Source organism: Trachemys scripta, chromosome 22, assembly GCF_013100865.1.
Source record: "Trachemys scripta elegans isolate TJP31775 chromosome 22, CAS_Tse_1.0, whole genome shotgun sequence".
NCBI classification, from domain to species: Eukaryota; Metazoa; Chordata; order Testudines; family Emydidae; genus Trachemys; species Trachemys scripta.
In genome coordinates, this window is record NC_048319.1 from 6,424,812 (window position 1) to 6,446,146 (window position 21,335).

General features: G+C 56.9%; 1 protein-coding gene across 1 annotated transcript in view; it reads right to left on the reverse strand.

Annotated features, from left to right (window-relative positions):
- The window catches only part of LOC117869079 (transducin-like enhancer protein 2), a 43,460-nt gene that overhangs the window by 9,748 nt on the left and 12,377 nt on the right, over positions 1-21,335 (reverse strand). The window contains exons 8-19 of the mRNA XM_034755581.1: positions 20,703-20,705; positions 18,529-18,545; positions 12,580-12,681; positions 10,813-10,857; positions 9,730-9,870; positions 7,588-7,729; positions 4,905-5,065; positions 3,802-3,878; positions 2,965-3,214; positions 836-1,083; positions 393-540; positions 23-265 (exon numbers count right to left, since the gene is read on the reverse strand). Of these exons, the coding sequence (XP_034611472.1) occupies positions 23-265; positions 393-540; positions 836-1,083; positions 2,965-3,214; positions 3,802-3,878; positions 4,905-5,065; positions 7,588-7,729; positions 9,730-9,870; positions 10,813-10,857; positions 12,580-12,681; positions 18,529-18,545; positions 20,703-20,705 (1,577 nt within the window). The remainder of the gene's footprint in view (positions 1-22; positions 266-392; positions 541-835; positions 1,084-2,964; positions 3,215-3,801; positions 3,879-4,904; positions 5,066-7,587; positions 7,730-9,729; positions 9,871-10,812; positions 10,858-12,579; positions 12,682-18,528; positions 18,546-20,702; positions 20,706-21,335) is intronic.

The window sequence follows — 21,335 nt, forward strand, 5'->3', positions numbered from 1 at the left end:
CGGCAGAGCCAGGAACAGATGCCTTTTCCCGAGTCCCCGCCACTGCTCTGCCCACTAGGCCATGCAACCATTCGGCCGGCCCGAGCCCGCCTCTGCACTTGCCCACACTCCTACCGCAGGAGGCGAATTTGAGGGAGAGGACGCAGCTCTCGTGGAGGTGGAGCTGGTATTTCTCCGGCTTGGCCACGTGCAGGATCTCCACGTTGCTGCTCTCCATGCCGACGGCCAGCCACTCCCCCGAGGGACAGTAACCCAGCGAGAAGATCTGGGGAGAAGGCAGAGTCAGACCCCAGGAAACGGGTCCCTGCCTGGCTGGCTCTCCGGGGGAGGGGAGACCACAGCGCCTCCCCCCACACCCGCTCAGGCTCTGCAGCGCCCCATCGCCCACCTACCTGGGAGCTGAAATCGTGCTGCTGCAGCTGACGCCCCTCCCGCAGGTCCCAGCACCGCACCGTGTTATCCAGCCCCCCCGTCCACAGCTTGGTGCCGTAGTTGGAGATATCGATGCAGCTGGCGCCGTCCGTGTGGCCCTGGAACTGCCTGGAGGGGAGAGCGCGGCCGTCAGGCACCGTCGCCTGCTGCAGGTTCGGGTCCTGTGGCCAGGGGGCAGGCAGCACCTCCCCTGTCCAGGGCTAGCCAGCCGCACCGCATTGCAGCCTGGGAAGGCAAACCCCGGTGCTCACCTGACCAGAGTCTGGTTCTGCAGGTCCCACACCAGCAGCCCAGGCACCCCTAAGTCTGACCGTCGCCAACCAGCAACGGTCATCCAGCTGATCCCAGCCGCATGATGTACAGGGAAGACCCTGCGAGATACATGTGGGGGGGGGGGCCTCACCTGACCATCGTCTGGTTCTGCAGGTCCCACACCACGATGTTGCCGTCGCTGCAGCAGGAGAAGCAGACCTTGGCGTCGGGGCTGATGGCCAGGGCGTAGCAGGCGGGCGCCGAGGAGGTCAGCTCCGCCTTGATGCGGGGGGTGGGCGCGGCCAGGTCCCAGATGGACAAGGTGCTGGCCTCCCCGCCCACGATGAGGCTGCGCCCGTCCGGGAGGAGCTTGCAGGAGCGGATGTAGTTGTCGCGGTTCTGGGGAAGGGAGAGGGAGGAGTGGCCTTAAAGCCAGGCACTGCGGAGTGGGGGGGTCCCTGATCCAGCGCCCCTTAAGGGTCAGTGGAAAGTCTCCCCTGATTTCAGCAGGCTTTGGGTCAGACCCCCGAGGCCAGCGGCAGGCCTGCAGCCTCTCAGTGCCACCTGTCCTGCAGGGAGGGGGCACCAGTGCCAGGGACTCAGTGGAGGTCAATGGAATTTACTCGCTCTAAAGCGCTCCGGGCCTTACTCCAAAGCAGCCCAGTTCCCCACCTCTGCTTCCCCCCCCACCTGACCCAGTGTCCTGCCCATTGCCAAAAGTCTAGGGCCCTTGGCAAAGCAGCCCAGGGTCCGGTCTCAGCATCAAGCCATTGACAACAAGCTGTTATTCATTGCCCAGTGGCCCCACGGTGCTAGGTGCTGCACGTGCGCGCACACAGGGCTCTGGCCCCAAGGGTTTACAATTGGAACACAGGCAATTAAGTGACTTGCCCGAGCTCAGACAGGGAGTCAGTGGCAGAGCTGGGAATTAAACCCGGATCTCCTGAAGCCCCGGCCAACGCCTGACGCACAAGCCCATTCGTTGTCCCGCGTGCCTGAGGGGGTCAGTGCCTAGTTATAGAGACTGGCCTGTTTTACCCTCCATCCCGGTCAGGGCTTCTGAGGCCTGGGGGAGACAGAGAGCGCCCCACGCAGGCTCTTAACAGCAGTGCAAAGCGCAGGGAGCGCTCAGCACATACCACGGTCAGCCAAACCTGCCCAGCCCCCCTCTAACATGCCCAGCATCCGGCCCGGTGCTGAAGTGACCCCAAGCTGCTGCCGCTTCAGTCCCAGACCCGCCGCTCTTGGGACACTTTGCCGCCGGCCCGTGGGCTTGGGGCTTGAGGAAATTTCACTGGGATTAGGCCTTTCAGATACAGGCATTTGAGGCCACCAGCTTCCACACTAGGCCGTGCTCCCCCTCGCCCCGGCCGGCGGCCTCCGCACAGGGTGTTAGGAGCCGAAATACCTTGGAGTTCTTCTTTCTACCTTGATCGCCCCTCCCCAGCAGCCCTACCTTCTAAAGCAGCCTGTGGCTCTCCTCGGCCTGGCCTGGCTGGCAGGCTGGCGTACACCCCTGTGCTTGCTGGCGCGGTCGTGGCATTGCACATGGAGGCCTCGGAAGCAGAAAAGTCCCAGTGTGTGTGTGTGTGTGTGTGTGTGGATGGTGGCACGAGGGACAAAAACTGGTCAGAGACGGGAGGAGAGCAAGTGCCCCCCCCTTCCTCCCCCAGTGCTGCAGCCATGAGTCGTCCTGCCACGCTCCACAGCACCTTCCAGGAGCGCCGGAGTCTCTGGCATGCTAATGAGCAGGGCCCCGGGGGGCAGCTCAAATATTAATTGCTCTTCCTTTGGATGAGGGTTTTCTAGCGAAGGAGCAATTCCAGTGCCCGCCGATGCTCCCGACGCGCCGGGGAAACGGGCCTGGAACGGCCCCAGCCGACGCACACAGAGATCATTTCCCACCACCGCCTGGGAAAGGTTCCTTTGCCGGCTCGACAGGGGAAACTGAGGCAGGGCTTCACACACACACACACCAGCCCAGCCCAGCCCAGCCCACGATGGGCACACAGCAGCAAAGCCAGAACTAGAACTCGGGGATCCTGAGTCCAAACTCTATGGTCCAGTCTACCAGCCAAGAGGGGCCTTGGAGAAGGTGCCACTCCAACAAACTAAGTGACAATCTCCAGTGCGTATTGACCTGGTGCCTTCGGCTGCTGCGGGGAAATAGGGCCAGATCCTCAGCGATTTTCCCCAGCCAGGGATCTGGCCCTCAAGGGTAGCAAGGAATTGTGTTGGAGCCAACGGAAGCTCTTTTGTCCCCATGCCCTGTCCCCTTACCAGGCAGTCCAGCTGCGCCACGGGCGTCTTGGTCCCAGGCTGCCCCACGTCCCACACCTTCACGCAGCCCTTGCCCCCCGTGTAGACGTGCTGGGTGGAGTTGCTGATGGTGACGGCGCAGACCACCTCGCCGTGGGTCAGGGTGTGGAGCTGGCGGGCGTGCCGGGGGATGCCGGTGCCGATGAGGGCGTCGGGAGGGAAGGGGACCGGCTGCATCTGCCCGTCGGCGCTCACGTGGAAGGAGTAGGCGCTGGAGGAGGGGGAAAGGCAGGTAAGTGTTGGCAGGCCTTAAAGAGACGCAGCCCTCCTGGGCGTTACGCTCCGTGTCTGGGCTTCTGTCACCCACTTTTGTCCCGGAGCTTCCGGCTGGCTGTGCTGGGGATTTCCCCTGCCAGGGAGGGCGGGGGGTCACACGCTAGATAAGAAGGGGCCTCTCCAGGCAGGGAGGTACCCAGCCCCATTACTGTGGTAGCTGAGCCCCTCCCAGCCTGTATTGGTCCTGACAGCCCCACCCCCCAAGAGGCAGGGCCGTAAACCCCAGCACCCAGATGGGGAAACTGAGTCACAAAACAATGACACGACTCAGTCAGGGGCAGAGTAGGGAGTTGAACCCAGGGCTCCAGAGTCTTACAGCAGAGCCCTAACCACTGGCCCATCCTTCCTCCCGGCTGCAGCCTGGCCTTGGCCTGTTTAGTACCGGCTTCACCTAGGAGCTCCTGTGTGGAATTCTGCCGTGGGCCGGCGGGTGCCTGGCTCAGTGACCTGCATCCCACCACCTCCCCTGGGGTGTTTCCATGATTCCTCCCTGCCCCCCAGCACAGATTTGGCTGCACTTACGGTTTCCCACCGGGGATGGCCGGCAGAGAGGAGGAGACGGTGGAAGCCCTCAGGTGAGGGTGAGACTCAAAAGCCACCTGCAAAGCAAAGGGAACCTGGTCCACAAAGCGGCGTGGTGGGAAGGGGCCGCAGGAGTTGGGCCTACAGACAAGCAGTATCCGGCCACCCTGCACTAAGACTGGCTTAGAACAACCTCTCTGGCTATCTCTGCAGCCTGTTTCCTCCAAGAATATACGGGAGGGGGCAGCGGCTGACACCAGGGGCCACAATCTCCATGGCTGAGACCTACTCCTGTTGACGATGGCAGCAAAACTCTGATGGGACCAGGGCTTGGCGGCAAAGGGCACCGCCCCCGCCGTGTTCCAATGGGGGAAGATCTTCAAAGAGACAAAGGGCCATCTCTCTCTCTCTCTCACACACACATACACAGGGAGCCAGGCACCTAATTAGAAAGGTGCCCAGTGCCGGCTGGGGGAGGTGCTAGGGTGTGAGAGGGCGGGGAAAATGTGTGTATTGGGGCACTAGGGAGTGGGGGTTCTGTGGGGGGCGCTGGGCAGGGGTGGTGGTGCGCTGTGCATTTGTGCGGGGGTTGGAGGGGCGCTGGCCATAGTGAATCCAGGGGGGCTCTGGCCACTGGGAGTCGGGGGGAGGTGTTGGATGAGGGGGCCGTGTGGCATGGGCCTGCCCCCGAGGGCAAGGGGCACGCTGGCAGCACAGGGCTGGGTGGGCCACTATGTGTCTGGCAACTGCCGGTTTGTAAATAGTGCCCTCGCGCTGAGCAGAGCGGGGCTGCCCAGCCATGCCCCGCCCCATTGCCCCTGCCCGGCCCCTCGCTTTGGGGACAGACCTCCTCGTGCCATGCTCCATTGCCTCCATGGGGGTCCGCAGATATGTTTGGTCACAAAAGGTTAATCCGGCCCTGAAGGTGCCCCACTGTATTTGGCTGGCCCATGCCCTGCACTGAGTTGCCCCCTGTTGAGGTCACCACTGCTACTCTCCATCCCCCGCACACACATGGGATTTTGGGGGTGGGGGGGAGAAGGGCCTTTGCAGGAGGCAGCTGGAGCGGAGCTGGCCTCTGCCCCGGCCCGTCCGCGACTCACCAGAGGGGACCGTCCGTACATCACCGTCCCGCTGACTTGCGGAGAGAGGTGGATGCTCACGTAGGTGCTGGGGGCAGCGAGCTCGCCGTTGATGGTGGCGTGGGGCACCATCCCGAATGAAGACGCGTAGGTGCTGGGCACGCTCAGGGGGCTGCGCAGAGCTGGGGGTTCGAGAGAAGAGACACAGCCACTGAGCAGCACCCCGGGTGCTGGTTACCTACAATGGCAGCGTAACGCCCCAGGGTGGGTCATGGCCAGCGGGGATTGAACCTGGGACCAGTGGATCTAACTGCCTGAGTGCCAAGAGCCAGCTCTGCTAGCCAAGGCTGGAAGCCAGAAACTTGTGAGCAGTTAATATTTGTAGCACCATGAAGCCTCAGCTGAGATCAGATCAGCTGCTGCCTCAAATGTTTTAGACAAGGCAGACAATGGGGAAACTGAGGCACAAAGAGGCGACGGGACTTCCCCTGGGTGACCTTGGGCATCAGCGGCAGAGCCAGGACTAGAACCCAGGTCTCCTGAGTCCCAAGCCAGCGGACCTAGCCAGGGTGCCGTTCAAACCCTTGATGCAGAGGCTCCGAAATCCCTTTAAACTGGGCTCGTACTGAATGAAGCTACATCAGCGCAAGTGAGTGCGAAGCTGACCCTGGTGCATTTATCTCAGAAGTTCTCCTGGTTTATCAAGATCCCTTTCCATCCCCTCGTCGGAGTCATTTTCTAGCACAGAAAAGGGCTTCATTTCTCAAAGTCTTGCCCTATTTCCACTTCAAAAACTGCCAGGCTTGATCGAACCTTCCCCCCCCACTACCCAGCTTTCAGCCGGGACGCATTTCTATTAGCCGAAAGCCCCATGATGCTCTACGGCTCCTCTCACAGGAGGACTGCAAAGCGCTCTCCGAACACCAGTGCACAGCAACCCCTCGGACGTCAGTAATGCTCCTGGTTTACAAATGGGGAAACTGAGGCACCAAGCGGCAAAGTAACTTGCCCAGTGTCCTCCAGAGAGGCAGAGCGAGTCCAAGACACCTCGGCGGGCCTGTGCCTTTAACATTGAGCCACACCCCTAAGGGCTTTCAAGTGATCCCCACATATACAGCTAGATCGTCAGGGCAGGGACCACGTCTCTTGCTGTCTGTGGAGCACCCAGCACCACGGGGCCCTGATCTCTGTCGGGCATTACTGTGAAACAAACCACAACCAACAGTGCAGGGCCCAATCCTGCACCGCTTACTCAAGGGAGTAATACCTCAATGGTGCGGCTTCTTCTGGCTACCGGCCAACCTATCTCCAAAGGGATATTGCAGAACTGGGGAGGGGGGCCCAGAGCCACCAATGACAGAGGACCTGGGAAAACTCTCCTAGGACGAGAGCTTGAACGGACTGGGAGCATCACCTGCGAGAGGAGACGAACAGGGGGCAGAGGATAGAGTCTCGAAAATACTGAATGGTCCAGAGAAGGGAGATTGGGAGCTTCTGTCCTGTCTCCTAGCACAAGACCAAGAGGGTCCAGTGTAAGATCTTGCTTGTTTTCCGTCTGCTTCCGTCTCTCTTTCCTGGTTCCTAAAATCACAACGTAGCTGCAGCGGCTCAGTCTAGCCACCTAGTATGTGCTGAGGAACTCTGACGGAGTTTCACTCGGGCAGCTAGCCCGAGTCGCTCCGGTTACCTTGTTATTTTAGGCGCTCGCTCTAGCAGAGCTAGCACATGTACATCGAACCCAGGCCGGGCCTGACACCTTTCAGCTGCAGTGTAGGGTACACACACGCCCGGCACCCACAGCACTGGGCCCTGGTCTCTGGGAGTGTCTGATGTGTCAGAAGGAGATGAAAACTCTCCAAAGGCATCTGGGCTACAGAGAAATATGCACCATGGTGGGGAGGAAAATACATTAGGATCAACTAATTGTGTCAAAATAACCCGCGGCCCCCAATACCAGGGACCCTTTGTAACTAGGCACCGTGTAGACACATTGAAAGAGACGAAAAGCCGACGATCTCTTTTGCACAGATGGAGTATTGAGGCACAGAGAGAGTAAAGCCTAGATCCTCAAAAGGTATTTAGACACCTGAATCAATGGGAGTTAGGTACCTTTGAGGATCTGGGCCTAAATGACTGGCTCAGGGCCACCCAGGGAGTCTGTGGCAGAGCCGGGAACTGAATCCAGATCTCCTGAGTCCCTGTCCAGTCAGCGCCGTACCCACAAGATCATCCTTCCTCTGCCAGTTCCTTCCTGACCCCTTCAGCCAATGTCTTGAAGCATGCGCTTTGATCACCCTTGTTTTCACACGAATAGCCAGCAATATTATGAGTCAGAAACAATGCAGAACCCTTTCCAAAAGCCGGACACAGTATTCGCCACTCTGAATTCCTGCAGCAGAGAGTTCCACAGGTTGACACAAACCATACTATGGACCCACACCTGAGAAGCAAGGAGGGCTTTGCATTGCACAGCAGGCTCTCAGCACCTTAACGCATTGGACCGGTTGGTGTAATTGACCCACACGCCATATTACCACAGCAGAAGCGCTTCCATAAAATTGGCTGTGATATGGGTGGAAATCCACCACTGACCCAGAACCCTGTACTAACTGCACCAGCTGCCATGCACCCCCGCACACACACATGCTGTGTTACGAGGCCAGGCAGTTTCTCAGAAGGACGCAGATGCCTTAGAGAGACTCACTGATGGTGTCCGTGGCAGGTGGCTTGGAGGAGAGTTGCCGGAGATGGGAGGCCGAGCTTGGCCCGGGGCCGGGCGTTAAGGAGTCCCGTGGAGGAGAGGAGCTGGAGGACTTGGAGGTGGGAGTGTTGGCTGAGACATCGTTCTGCAATGGAAAGGAGATGTTGCCCTGCCCTGCTCTAGAGCCTTCCAGCCAAGGCCCCCCAGAGTGCTACCTGCCCATTCATGAAACCTCACACACCCCAATGGGGAAACTGAGGCACAGGACAGCGACGTCATTTACCCAAAGTCACAGAGAGATTCCGTGGCCGGGTTTGGTATAGAACCTAGGAGTCCTGGCTCCCAGCCCCTCTTGCTGCTTCAACCACTGGGACCGGACCCCACCCCTTTCCAGAGCTGGGAAGACAGCACAGGAGTGGTGACTTGCAGCCCCCTGCTCTGACCCCCTAGAGAACACCCCCTTCCAGTTAATACTTGCACAGAGAGTCTGCAGCCCCCGCCCCAGGACTGCGTGCACCAGCCCCTTTGCAGGATCAGGCCCATCGACCAGCGGCCCCACCCTGCCCGCTGTTTCACTGAAGGGCTGTCCAATAAACCTTGGTGCATTTTTGCTCTCCTTGGGATTCTGTGGAGACCGGTAGAAATCCAAGCGGAGCCCGCAAATCTCACATCACTTAGGGCATTTCGCCTGCTCTAATCAGATTGTCCCGGGGAGAAACGCCAGCAACCCTAATGAAGGCTCCCAAACCCCTGCAGCCGACAGATTGCTCCCAATGAATCTGGTAAGTGCCTCGCGCTCCTCCACTCGATGGCTGGGCTGGGAATGACAGCGCAATCAATACCCTCCCTCCCGCTGATGTTTCAATCTGAGAATCAGGTTGATGCTGGGCAAATCGATAGATTGCACAGCGCGCGGAGGAGCCCAGGGGAATTCTGCAGGCAGCCGGATGGAAAATACCTGCAAAGCCAGGCTCCAGTTACCAGCGTATTAACCTCCCTTCCAAAGGCACTCGCCCCTGGCCAGGCAGCGCGGGAGACCCGCTAGCGATAGCGGTGGTTCGTTATTAATTAATTAATCAGCACGCCAAGGATCTCCAAGCGCCTGATGCACACTCATTAATTAGGGCCTCCTCATGCTCCCCCGGCGCGTTAGACACGCTGCACAGATGGGATGAGGCAAGGCCCGGGGCGGGGAACTGACTGGCCCAAGGACGTGCAGCGAGTCAGTACAGAGCTGGGAACAGAACCCAGGCATCCTGGCTCCCAGAGCCCACCCTGCTGCAACCACTAGGCAAGGCTGCCTGCTGATAGCACAGCAAAGCCCTCATACTGCCTGCGCCCCAAACCGTTCTGTCTCGCTCGGCTGCGGTTAACCCTTAGAGCGCCGGAGAACCTCCAGGGAACACAGACTCTGGGTTTGATCCAGCGTAGTGTGGCCTGGAGGGTTAACCCTTTGGGGACCAGGTTGTTTCCTAGGCTTCCGGCTGGCCCTCAGTGCTGGAGAAGATGGGAGAGATCCTGGCAGAAGAGGATTGTTAGGAGGAGTAACCCCTGGTCTGTTGTGCCCCCCCCCCCAGCTCCCACTGCCACCTCTCCACCTGGCACAATCCCTCTTACCCCATTGCCAGTCTATGACCCCTCCAGGGCTTGGAACCAGCAGTGGGGGACGTGGGTTGCATCAGGATAGGAGGCAGTGCAATGCAATTCTTCCCCTCTGGAGGTGGCAGGTGTCTGGTGTCTGGCAGGGACGGGGGAGCCAGGGGAAGAGGTGGGGTGGGCAGGGAGCAATAGGATGGCGGGGAGAAGGAGTGGCGAGAAGCTCTCTCGTTAAGTGCTTGAGGGGTTAAGGACCAGACGGGAAGCCCAAGCAATTGCATGTGATGGGGGAAGGAGCATGGGAAGGGATTGCGGGGGGGCAGCATCCCCTTTCCCCAATCCAGAGCTCCAGCAGGGGCAGCCCCCGGTGCATCCTCCAGGCTGGACTGCCTGCGACATGCCCTCTAAGCAGGGACAGAGAATCCCAGATCCACTCCCCTCCCCTCCCCATGTGCTGCAGCAGGGAGAGACCCCCCGGGGCAGTGCCCTGGGATACACCCCCACCCCAATCCCACGGCCTCTCTCCAGCTTGCCAGCCCATCTCTTTACCAGGCTCTGGTCCTTCCCTTTGAGGGGCGTTGTGCTCCGGCTGGAGGCCAGGGAGGCTGGGCTTTCGGGCATGTCCCTGCGGGCGGGCGGGAGCTTCGTGCTGGGTGCATGGGCAGGGCTGCTGGGCTCAGAGGGCGGGTCCTGCAGCGGGGAAGAGAAAAGCAGACAGAGCCTTCAGACCCTGGTGCACTGGGGTTAATCGGCTGAGCCGAATGGAGACGCTCCAGAGTCACACAGGTGGTGGAGCAGGATCCAGACCTGCTTTTGCAAATGTAGCTTAGGAGGACACGAGAAAATTGCCTCTGCTTTTGAATGCACTGGGAATTTTGCAAGCCATATTAATTCTCTCTCTCTCTCTCTCTCTCTCTTTTAATGCGTTGGGTGGTTTCCAGTTGGCTGCAACAGGCTGCTGGGTAGCGACTGGGAAGAACTGGGGGACACCCGCCGATTTGCTACAATATAATCAACCAGACAGACGAAACGACTGTTTGCAAATCAGTCGAGTCTCCACTCAGGGACAGGCGCCTCCAGCGTGCCAACCCATGGACCTGGCTGACCAGGGAGATTTTTTCTTTTAAAATAACAGCTCTGGGGTTCTTTCTATTTGTCTTTCTGAGGTCACACTTCCCAGCTTCTCTCCACAGTCAGGAAGGCTAGAAACGGACTTGTTTTTTTTTTTTTAAAAGAAAACTGAGATTCTGGTACAGTCACGTGACTTCCAGAACTGGGGCTTCCCAAAAAACACCAACTGTCACGAGACTTGTGATAAAACCACCAGAGGTGGCAACTCTGTCTAACAGAATCACCATCAGTTACCATCTTAGACCTGGTCTCTACAGAGATTTCAGACCAGTATCATTATTCCGGTTCGGAGAGAGATGTTTCCAGATGTGGTTTTATCAGTACAGTTGCTAGAGGTGCCTTACCCCAGCATAATTCATTCCCCTTTCGGCGCAGCTTTTACCTTCGCATTGAGAGAACTGCCTCCATCCTAGGATGCAGCTGTAACAGTACCGCTAAAGTAATATGAATTGTGTGTCTAGGCAAGGCCTTAAGAGATCTAATTAAAAACTTCTCACTCACCTCATCCACTACTAGGTTATAATCACTCTTGTCCCCGTCGCTGTCCTGCCGAGGGGAGAAACAGAGCCAGGAACAATTAAAACAGCAAAATACCGACACAGGACAGATCTTTGAGGCAGTGCTGCCTAGTGGCTCAAGCACTGGATTGTGATTCAGAAGACCTGAGGTCTATTCCTAGCGCTGCCACTGGCCTGCTGGATGGGAGAGTTATGTCACCTCTTGGTGCCTCAGTTTTCCCATCTGGAAAATGGGCAGAATGATACCGATGTCCTTGGTAAAGTGTTTTAAACTAACGGTTGGAAAACACTAGATAAACCCTAAGGATTATTATCATCTCTCCACTCTGTTGGCTTGTCTCCCTAACCCAAAGCCCAAGGAAGTGACTTCAATGGGTTTTGGATCAGACCCCACACAAGCAAAGGCTGCGTCAGACAGAGCAGAGACCCAGAAACTCCTCGGATTTAAGGGCTCCCCGTGGAATTCTTTTTTAAGGTATTTTCTCAAATATTTTTCTGCAGCACTTTAAAGCTAGCAAGCAATGTTGAAAGGTCCCTTTTAGTTAAAAAACCTCTTCAGAGTCGCCATTTCCTCTCTCCATAGGGTCCGGACCAAACTTTCTTTTTTAAAGTCATCATCATCATCCCCCAGATTTCGCCCCCAAATCTCCTGCAGAATCTGGAAGAAAAATCCCACAGCATCCGGGCAACATTAAAAACAACAGGCTGGGCGGGTGTAGAATTGTTAGTAGTATTGGAACAGAGCCGAACGCTCTCAACTGAGATCAGGGCTCCAATGCGCTAGGTGCTGTACATACAACTAAGGAGAGACAGCAAGATTGCAGTCCAAAAGGTCAGAGGGGGAAACTGAGGCACGGGGAAGGGATGTGACTTATTCAAGTTCACCCAGCAGGTCAGTGGCAGAGCTGGGAAAAGAATGCTGGTCTGCTGAGTCCCAATCCAGTGAACACGCCACCTGCCTACATGACCCCTAATGAAAGAGGCTGGAGCAGACCCCCTCTGGACACCACCCAAGGCCCCCTGCCTTGCCTCCAAAGGCTCAATAAGGGACGAGAGCTCCCCCAGGGTGCAGGTCACCCCAGCAGAGAATCTGGCTCATTGACTTAAATGGCGTTGAAGCCAATTTACACCCTGAAAGCAAGATCAGCATCAGGCCCACTCCGTTCCGGCCCCAGATTCTTCTGGAGCAACTCCCAGTAAGGCACCCAGCTGCTCGCCCCCAAGGTCACTCAGCAGAGCCAGGAATAGAACTCAGGTCCCCTGAGTCCCAGCCCAGTGCATTATCCACTGAACCATGCGACCTTTCTACATGAGGCCCTAGTGGGGAAGTCTGCTGATGACTGCCAGGCTGAAAAGCCCCCCCGCCCAGGATTCTCAGATAACCCTTTGGGGGTTCAGGGAGGGCAGCCCCCCGGCCTGGTGCAGTGGAACATTGGTCCGCTGGAGTTTGCTACAGAATCATAGAACTGCAGGGCTGCAAGGGACCTCGAGTGGTCATCAAGTCCAGCCCCCGGCACTGAAACAGGGCCGAGTAAACCTAAGACCGTCCTGGACAGCGGTTTGTCTAACCCGTTCTTCCGAACAGCCCCAGAGGAGCGGGATTTGCCTTTTCCATCACTGTATGGCAAACCCAGACCTTGCCCTCTGCCAGCTCCAGAACCGCCCCCCCTCCCTCTGCAGCAATACCCGGCCCATCCTCCCAGGGGCAGGGATCCGGGTGTCGCCCGCCACGCTCCCTGGCTGCACTCACATAATGTCCCGGTAGGTCCTTCTCCTCCCGTTTCCGCTTCAGCCCTGTGCCGCCCGGCCGCTCCTCGCCCTGCAGGCTCTCCGGAGGGGAGGCAGAAATGCTCTGCACAGGGGAAGCGAGAGGAGACCAGAGTTAATGCACAGCGAGGGCGGAGAGTCCCAGAAGCTGCCAAGCCATTTCCCACAGCTTCCTCCCCGGAGGCCAAGGGGACTGGAGCTCGGCACGCAGCTGCCAGCTTTGCGGCTGGCCGTCAGCCTGTGTGGCCTCGCTCTTTTCGGGGTGGGGAATTAACATCATGGGCCTCTGGGCTCTGGCATCTGAACCCCTTCAAAGGCCAGGGTGGAGACTTGGGGTCTCGTAAATGCTGCCGCTCACCTGATCTCCCTCGCTAGTCGGGGGGGTCTCTTGGCACCAGACCCCCATCGTATCCGCTCTCTTGGCAGCAGGATGTAAAGGGGAGGTCAACTCATGCCCTCAGCTCCCCCCGCCCTCCAGCTGCCTTTCTAGCACCCTGAGACCCTGCCCCTCCCTGGACGCACCCACAAACTCTCAGATTGGCACTGTGCAAAATCACACCCCAAATGTTAAAAGACAGAGGCAGGTTCTAGCCCAGTGGTTAGAGCAGCCAGCGAGTATTAGAAATGGAATCCCGGAGTCCTGTCTCTGGGGAGGGAGTGGGGTCAAGCGGGTTAGAGCAGGGGGCACTAGGAGACAGGACTCCGCGGGGCTACGCCTGGTTCAGAGAGGGGGAATTTTGTCTAAGGGTCAAGCGTGGATCAGGGAGTCACGACTCCTGGGTTCTGCTGCCCATTCCAGGAGGGAGTGAAGTGGAGCAGTCAGGGCAGCAGGGACTGGGGGCCAGGACTCCTGGGTTCTCGATCACCGACTCACTCAGGCAAACTGCTTCTCTGCACCTCAGTTTCCCCATCTGCACAATCAGGATAATGATCCTTACTTGCCTCCCAAGGAGGGGGGAAAAGACCAGGAGGCTTAATTCACTGAATGTTTATAAAACACTTAAAGATCTCCCTGAAAAGGCACCAAACAGCTGCTGAGTTTTGTCAATTTCACGTTCTGCCCTTAGCTCCCATGGCCAAGACTCCTCCAGCGCTGGCCGGGAGCCCATGCAACTGTCCAGATTGAGATCTGCCTGCTCCCCACCCGCCTGCCTTAAAAAACAAACAAACATCTCTCCTCTCCTGGGCTCAGCCACCTTTGGGCACGCACATGGTTCAGCTGCCAGCATGTCACTTCTTCAGTAAATCATTCCACAGCTGGGCTGGCAGGATTTTTGTGCTTGCACTGAAGGAAGAGGGAGAAATAAAAAAATCCACCCAGCCCAACGAGGCCGCATGCCTTTCCCCAGTCAGGCACGGCCAGTACATCTGGATGGGAGGGGGGGTCAGTTCAAGGAGAGAGACCAGTCGCTGGGAGCTGGCACATGCAAACAGATCTGTGTGCGGCAGGTGGGCCTCGTAAATGACCTATTTAAATAAGCATTTTCCAGAAGGAAAGGGGGGCAGCTGGGAGCAGAAGAGCCCCCGGTACCCCCACCACTGGAGGAAGCACTGTGGTCTCTTTGCAGACCAGCCCTAACAGAGATGTTTGTATACTGGCTACATTAAAACAACAGTCGAATAACAGCGGCCTCCCTTAGTCCCTGGACTTGAAAGAAGTTTTGCCCCTTTGGGAGATAATGAGGCATGACAGGAATGGAAAATCCCCATCAGCAGTCTTCTGTTTACTCTGCACGTCCCCGCCTTAACCCCTTCACCGCTGGAACAAGGGAGGTGGGGTATGAAGATGAGTTAGTACGTCCCTTTCCCCCTTCCCCCCCGCCCCATTGGCACCGGCCTGGTGTAGGTTTGATTGTAACAAAACCTGCGTGGGTGTCTTAAATCCCTTTATCCCCCGCTACCGTGCTCTCCTCCTCCCCACCCCCACGCACCTGCTTTGGCCAAATTCTGATCCCAGTGGAACTGGCGTATAATCTGGAGTGACACTGGATTGACACTGGTGTTACAGGGGATCTAATCTACCGGATTAGGTTGAGAGGATATAGGGGTTTCAAAGTGGGCACTGATGTCCGGGTGCTTGGGCTTTGGGGTGCTCCCCCAGAGACATCCTGGGGCCTGATGTGCCAGGCGGCTGGGCACTCGCAGTTCCCAACAAGTTGTAGGTGCCCAGGATCTATGAAAATAAGGCCCCAGGGCACCTAGATCTGAAAACAAATTCAGTGGCCAAGCTGGAAAGTTTTGGCCTAAGATTGGTCATTTCCCCACCCCCCGCTCCTCTCCAATGAATTGGCATTTGTTTGGAGCAAAGACCTCCTAGTAAACTCAGAGTGGACCAGAGGAAGCGACCTGTTTGCCCCGCAGACAGTTAATGCACGGGACTCCCTGCTGTAGGAGAACGCAAACCGCTTCCAAAGATTAGTCACTTGTCTGGCCTCTCCAGTGACACCGTGCCAAGATGAAAAGGACAAAAGGCCATCAATCCTCAGGCTTCAGGGCACAAGCAGATCCGTGGCTGTGGTCAGGCAGAATTTTCCCCAGTCCACCCCACTTACGTACTGCAGTAATGTCTGGGAGCCCCAATCAGGGCCCAGAACCCCACGGGGCAAGGTGCTGTACGAACACACAGCGTACGTGCCCCCAAGGGCATACGCCTTCCTCGAAGGATCTGGAACCGACTCCTTTTGGATCAATCCACCTGCTGTGGCACGGTAGCCATGGTTCTTTCTTCCCGCGCCGCGCGCTGGCTGCCTAGCACATCACTGGTCCAGCCCACGCCATTGCTCATCCTCGGAGGAATTACGAGACCACCCTTCATGGTGGATCGATGCAAATGACTGGCCATCTTGAGGGGCACAGCAAGATCTTTAACCCTTCCTTGCCCTGCCTCCACCGTTTGCTACAGACCAGAAAGGCTGAACCACAAAGCAATTTAACACCAAGGCACCGCCAGTCCCTGCCGGTGCCAGCTCCCTCTGCCCTGAAGCATTCCCTAGCCTCCTATTCCACCAGGACAAATGCCTGAGTAGCATGAATCTGGGATACATTTGAATAGGGTCTTTTTGGCCCTACTGGGGAGATCAGAGCACACCTCCTCTTCCCCCTCCTCCCACCAGGTTCCTGTCAAGTCACCTGGATTTCACAGGTGGACACGGCTCAGGTGAGAGACCAGTTCTCTGAGCTGTCGCTCAGAGCCCACACAAAGGGAGAGAGAGATCTAAAGGCAGGAGGAGTGGTTCAAGCCTAGAACTGGGGGCTCGAGACACGCAGGTCCTATTCCTGGCCCTGGCTAGATCTTGGGCAATTCACTTCCCTGCCCCATGCCTCAGTTTCCCTCCCCGTGACCCTTGGCTGGCTAGAGCTAGGGATGCGCTAAGTGGGGGTTTGAGGTCACCCCTACCCTTGCGCATCCCCGGGCCTGGCCCAGCCTGCTCACGCAGGTGCCCGCGGTATACTGGCAGGCAAGGCGGGAATACAGCAGCATGGGGATCGGGAGGCACAGCAGACGCAGATGATCACTGCCAGAGCAGGGCAGAACAGCTCTCTCCTCGGCAAGGACGTAAGAGGCTATTTTGGGACGAGCTCGACCTTTAGACACTCGCCGTAGCGAGCGGGCAAATGGGCCAAGTCAGGCTCAGCACCTCCATCATTAAACTACCCTCCCCCCCCACACACGCTCCTGAACAGGCACCCACCTGTCCAAGCGAGGGGGTTATTTTATCCCCCAGCAAGGAACCCCTTTATCTGGCACATTCCCAGCTCAGACTTGATCACTGATTCCCCCCCCCCCCAACACTGCTGAGAGCTCCTCACAGATTTCATCGGGATCCGTTACCCTTTGCTTCCCATCCTGAGCTGCCGTGTGGCATTGCTGGGGAGCTGTTAAATGGCCGCCACGTTCCACCCCAGAGGTGGCTGCATTTTAGTGGTGGGTGAATGGGTTTCCGGTGTGCTTTTTGTAGCGCTTTTAAGTAGGGTGAAGAGGACCGTAGGAGATGCCCCAGGTAACACTTTCTGATGTCAGGAACAATAGGAATATGCCTGTTTCCTATGGGGCTGGCTCGAGCGAACTATACAGCCGTGGGGGAGGGGAGCCCCACCCCCAATTCCCAGAAACCCCCTCAGCGGACACAAGGGTGTAATGGATGCAACCTGTTTTACACACTGCAGGCACCCAGCCATGTTTATTACTGTGTGTACATGACAGTCCCCATTCCTCCATCCCCAGCCCAGGGCAGCCCTCGGTCAAGCTTCTCCCACGCCTCGCGGCTCCTGCCAGCCGGCACCCACCCTGGAGATAGGAACGGGAGGGGAATTCAGCCTCTATGGTCCACTAGTCCCAAGCTTCTCTGCCCAAGTTCCCAGCCAGGGGCCGAGTTTGCTAAGTGCTCAGCCTCCACCCACCGGGCCCAGCTCCTCCAAACAGCACCCAACGTGTGGAGCCTTTGCAAGCCCAGCCCTTGGGACAAGTCACCCCTGGCACGTCCCTCGCTCTTTCCTTCTGGAGACAATTGAGCCTCCAGACCGGCCCTGTGAGGATCACAGTCCCCGATTGACAGCTGGGGGAAACTGAGGCACCGAGCAGGGAAGTGACTCAGTGGCACAAACTAGTAACCTTAGCTCCTCGGGCCACGTCTTCGTTACAAGGCCATCATCCTTCTCCACCAACGCGGGCCCAGGACTCACCCCCCCCCCCCACTCCGCAAGGCCATCAGACAGGCTGGATCCGAGGGCAAGTCCCATCCTGTGCACCCCTCCCCGAGCCAGCCAGTCCCTCCTCACCCCCGAGAGGGAAAAGCAAAGCTCTTTGGGGAATGCGTCAATGATCTTTGCTTCCTTGGTGCAAATTCCAGTTCTGGGCCAGATCATCAGCGGGTGCAAACAGCTGTAGCTACATTTACGTCAATGGGTCCGGATCTCCGGATGGTGTAACCCGATAGAGCTCCATTGAAGTCAGTGGGACCCAATCCCCAACTGCTGTCAATCAGCCTTGCTCAACTGAAGTCCCTGGTGTCTGCCCCCCGAGGCAGGGGAGAACCCCCTGGAGTCAGACCCCCCAGCTGGCATAGGTAGCGGTAGCTTCCCTGAAGTCAACGGAGCGATGCCAGTTGACACCAGCTCCAAATGGGGCTCTCTGGCTTTAATACAACTCCACCCCCAGCCCCTGGAAATAATCTGTCCACAGAAGCAAATTAAATGTGGATCCCGAGCGCTGCAGAAAACATCCCCGTTTCTCTCCCGCTGGTTTCCCCCCAGGCCACGGCTCAGACTCCAGCCCTGGCATTGAAAACAAAGGGCAGCAGGAATGCTATCTCGGGGCTGTTTGCTTTGAAAAGGTCAGGCAACAAAACATTCCTGGGAATCCCAGTGCAACCACAAGAGAAGGGAGCCGGGCGCAGCGCTCGGAGAGAAGACGCCACTCACGGCTCTTCCTGAAAACACCCAAAGATGGAGTCTGGCTGAACCTGTCTCACCAACAGAGCGACCCCTCGGCCCTTCATTCTCTCTGCTGCTCTGGGGTCTCAAAGGGCGGCCCCCCGGGAATCCACCTGCCACGCAGGCGGCATAGCTGGTGTAAGGGCCATGCACCAAACCTGGTCCCACCTATGGCCTGGCCAGAGTACCCTGCACTGTGGCTAGCCTCTGCTTTCCAATGCTCCGCTGGGCACCGAAAGCCAAAGGCCTCTTTGCCCAGGCTCAGGTTGAGAGCTGGGATTCAAACTCAGCTTCCAGCCCTGTGCACAGCCCAGCTGACCTCACGTCTCCGGATCCTTGCAGGCTGGGAGGGGATGAGACGCGCCCACCCTGCCAGAGCACCAAGATTGTCATTTCAGTATGAGCCCTCGCTCATTGCTTGAGGTCCAACACCTTCCTTTAAGCTAATATCCACCCTCGCCCAGACAGGTCCTCGCCAGGCCCCTGTCGCATGGCTTACCCGGCTTGGTGTGCGCTCTGGGGTCCATCCAGCAGGCAGACACAGGTGCGTAGATAGCCCCAGATTGGGAAAACACAAAGGGAGAACAAAGAGATTCATTTAGTTCGGATGTCACAAGGCCAAGCCCAAGCCGCAGAGGTCTGAGCTGGGTTGTACGTCCCCAGAGTAATCAGGGCGCTCTGTCAGCCAGGACAGGCTGGACAGAGCCATTCCTGGCAACCCGGCTACAGGGGCACAATCATTTCCTTGCACTAGTGAATAGATGGCTCAGATCACTTGGGAATAGAATTAGATCTTTTCACCCACTGGGCTTCATTCCAGCATCAAGGGTTACCCTGGTCTGGTCACCCCACATAATCACAGGTAAGCGTCTGAGACACACCCATCTGAGTCTGATGCACAGCCCCCAAGCAGGAATTTAGAGAACCCCAAAGCCTGAGGGCTGTGATGTAGCAGCTTGTACCATAAAGAGAAACTGTCCGTGTAAAACAATAGCAAATTTTCTCTGGTGGAGGACAGCGTGAACCCGATCCTTGGCCTGTATGCAGGGCTGATGTTGCTTGTACTCGTGACCGATACGGGAACTGCAACATCTCCATGTAGCCTGGATTTGCTACTTTCTATCAGGGTGCTTCTTCGGGTCTCATCAGTGTGTATTCTAGCACTTCACAATCAGTAACGGACTGTACTCGAATACCCAAGTGAGATAGGGAGAGTGCAGTGTCAAGAAATTGGGTGGTATCCCTTTGAGTAGTCTGTGAGCCCTCTAGTGGTGCTCACCGTGTTCTGTGTTTTAGAAGCTGCCAGAACCCAGCCGAAACAGCTAGGCCTTATCCATGTCTGGCCAGAGAAAACGGTTATTTGGAGCCCAGGCGTGCCTGAGCCGTGTCTTTGTATTGTTCTGATTGTGTAAAGCTCAAAACACACAGTAGGGACATCACCCCCATTTCACAGATGGAGAACTGAGGCCCAGAGCAGATGAAGTGGCTTGCCCACGGTCCCACAGCAAATCTGTGGGCGAGCTGAGAAGTGAAAGCACATCTCCCGAGTCCCAGCCTAGAGCCCCCTCCCCGAGCCCAGTGGCTCTCCACCTTTCCAGACTACTGTGCCCTTTCCGGAGTCTGCTCTGTCTCGCGTCCCTCCAAGCTCCACCTCACTTCAAAACGACTTGCTTACAAAATCAGACATACAAGAACAGAAGTGTCCCAGCTCACTCGTACTGAACAGTGGCTGACTTTCTCCTTTTTTCCATATAATTATAAAATAAATCAACTGGAATATAAATATTGTATGTACATTTCGGTGTATAGTACACAGAGCAGTATAACCAAGTCATGGTCCGTATGCAATTTTACTTTGTCCTGACTTCACTACTGCCTTTTATGTAGCCTGTTGTCAAACTAAGCGAATACCCCCTGGAAGAACTCTGCGTCCCCCCCAGGGGTACGCGAACCCCTGGCTGAGAACCACTGCCCTAGACCATCCTTCCTCCCCTCTCAGCGCGACCGTTAGCTACAAGGGGAGGGTCTGAACTTCCCCAAAGTTTGAGGATACTCAGATCGGGGGCAGGAGGTAGATACACAATACCTTGGCTAAAGGGAGACAGGCTAACTGATGCTGGACACAATTGTAGAAAAAAGCCAGGTGCATCCCCATACCGACAGGCCCTGTGTGCGCTTTTCCTCCTCCCAAGCTTTGACCAGGCCTCTTTTGCATGCAATGCATGTGACACAAACACCATCTCATCAACTGAGCCGAGATCACCAGGGGTCTGACTGCAAATTTCAGCCGGAGGTTGTCTGTACAGCACTCCTGCTCCCCGAAGATCCTGGCTGGTAATGATCGCATTAGCATTTGGAGAGGATAAATGGGTTCTCCCAGCAGAATCCCAATCTTCTCTGGCAGGAGGACAGATGCTCAGGGATGAAGCAGACGGAAATCAAGAGATGGGGGTTTCCGAACAGATTTAACCGCTCCAGGACTCACTGGTCAGCACAAAGGGGTGGGGGTGGGGATTACAATCTCATAATGCAGGATGGATTTAATCAGACCAGTTCTTGAATAATTCACCCCGAGATACTAGGATTACCCCTTAGATGTATGTAGCATTGCCCGGGTTTTTAAGGGCAAAAGGGACCATCTAATCCAACACAACACAGCCCATAGGAGGGCACCTACTGTCTCCTCCATCCAGAGCCGGCTCCAAGCACCAGCTTAGCAAGCAGGTGCTTGGGGCGGCCAAGGGGAAGGGGCAGCATGTTGGGCTCTTCGGCGGCAATTCGGTGGTGGGTCCCTCGGTCCCTCTCAGAGGGAAGGACCTGCCGCCGAATTGCTGCGAAAGAAGAAAGTGGCGCGGCTGAGCTGCCGCCGATCGCGGGTTCCCCCCCGCCGCTTGGGGCGGCAAAAACCCTGGAGCCGGCCCTGCCTGCATCTAGCCCAGCAGTGCACAGGACAAGCTTCCTCTCAGAGCAGGGGTAGGCAACCTATGGCACACGTGCCAAAGGCAGCACACGAGCTGGTTTTCAGTGGCACTCACACTGCCTGGGTCCTGGCCACCGGTCCGGGGGACTCTGCATTTTAATTGAATTTTAAAGGAAGCTGCTTAAACCTTTTAAAAACCTTATTTACTTGACATACCACAATAGTTTAGTTCTATATTATAGACTTCTAGAAAGAGACCTTCTAAAAAGGTTAAAATGTATGACTGGCACGCGAAACCTTAAATCAGAGTGAATAAATGAAGACTCGGCACACCACTTCGGAAAGGTTGCCGACCCCTGTCTTAAAGCATCCATCGGCCTATCTGT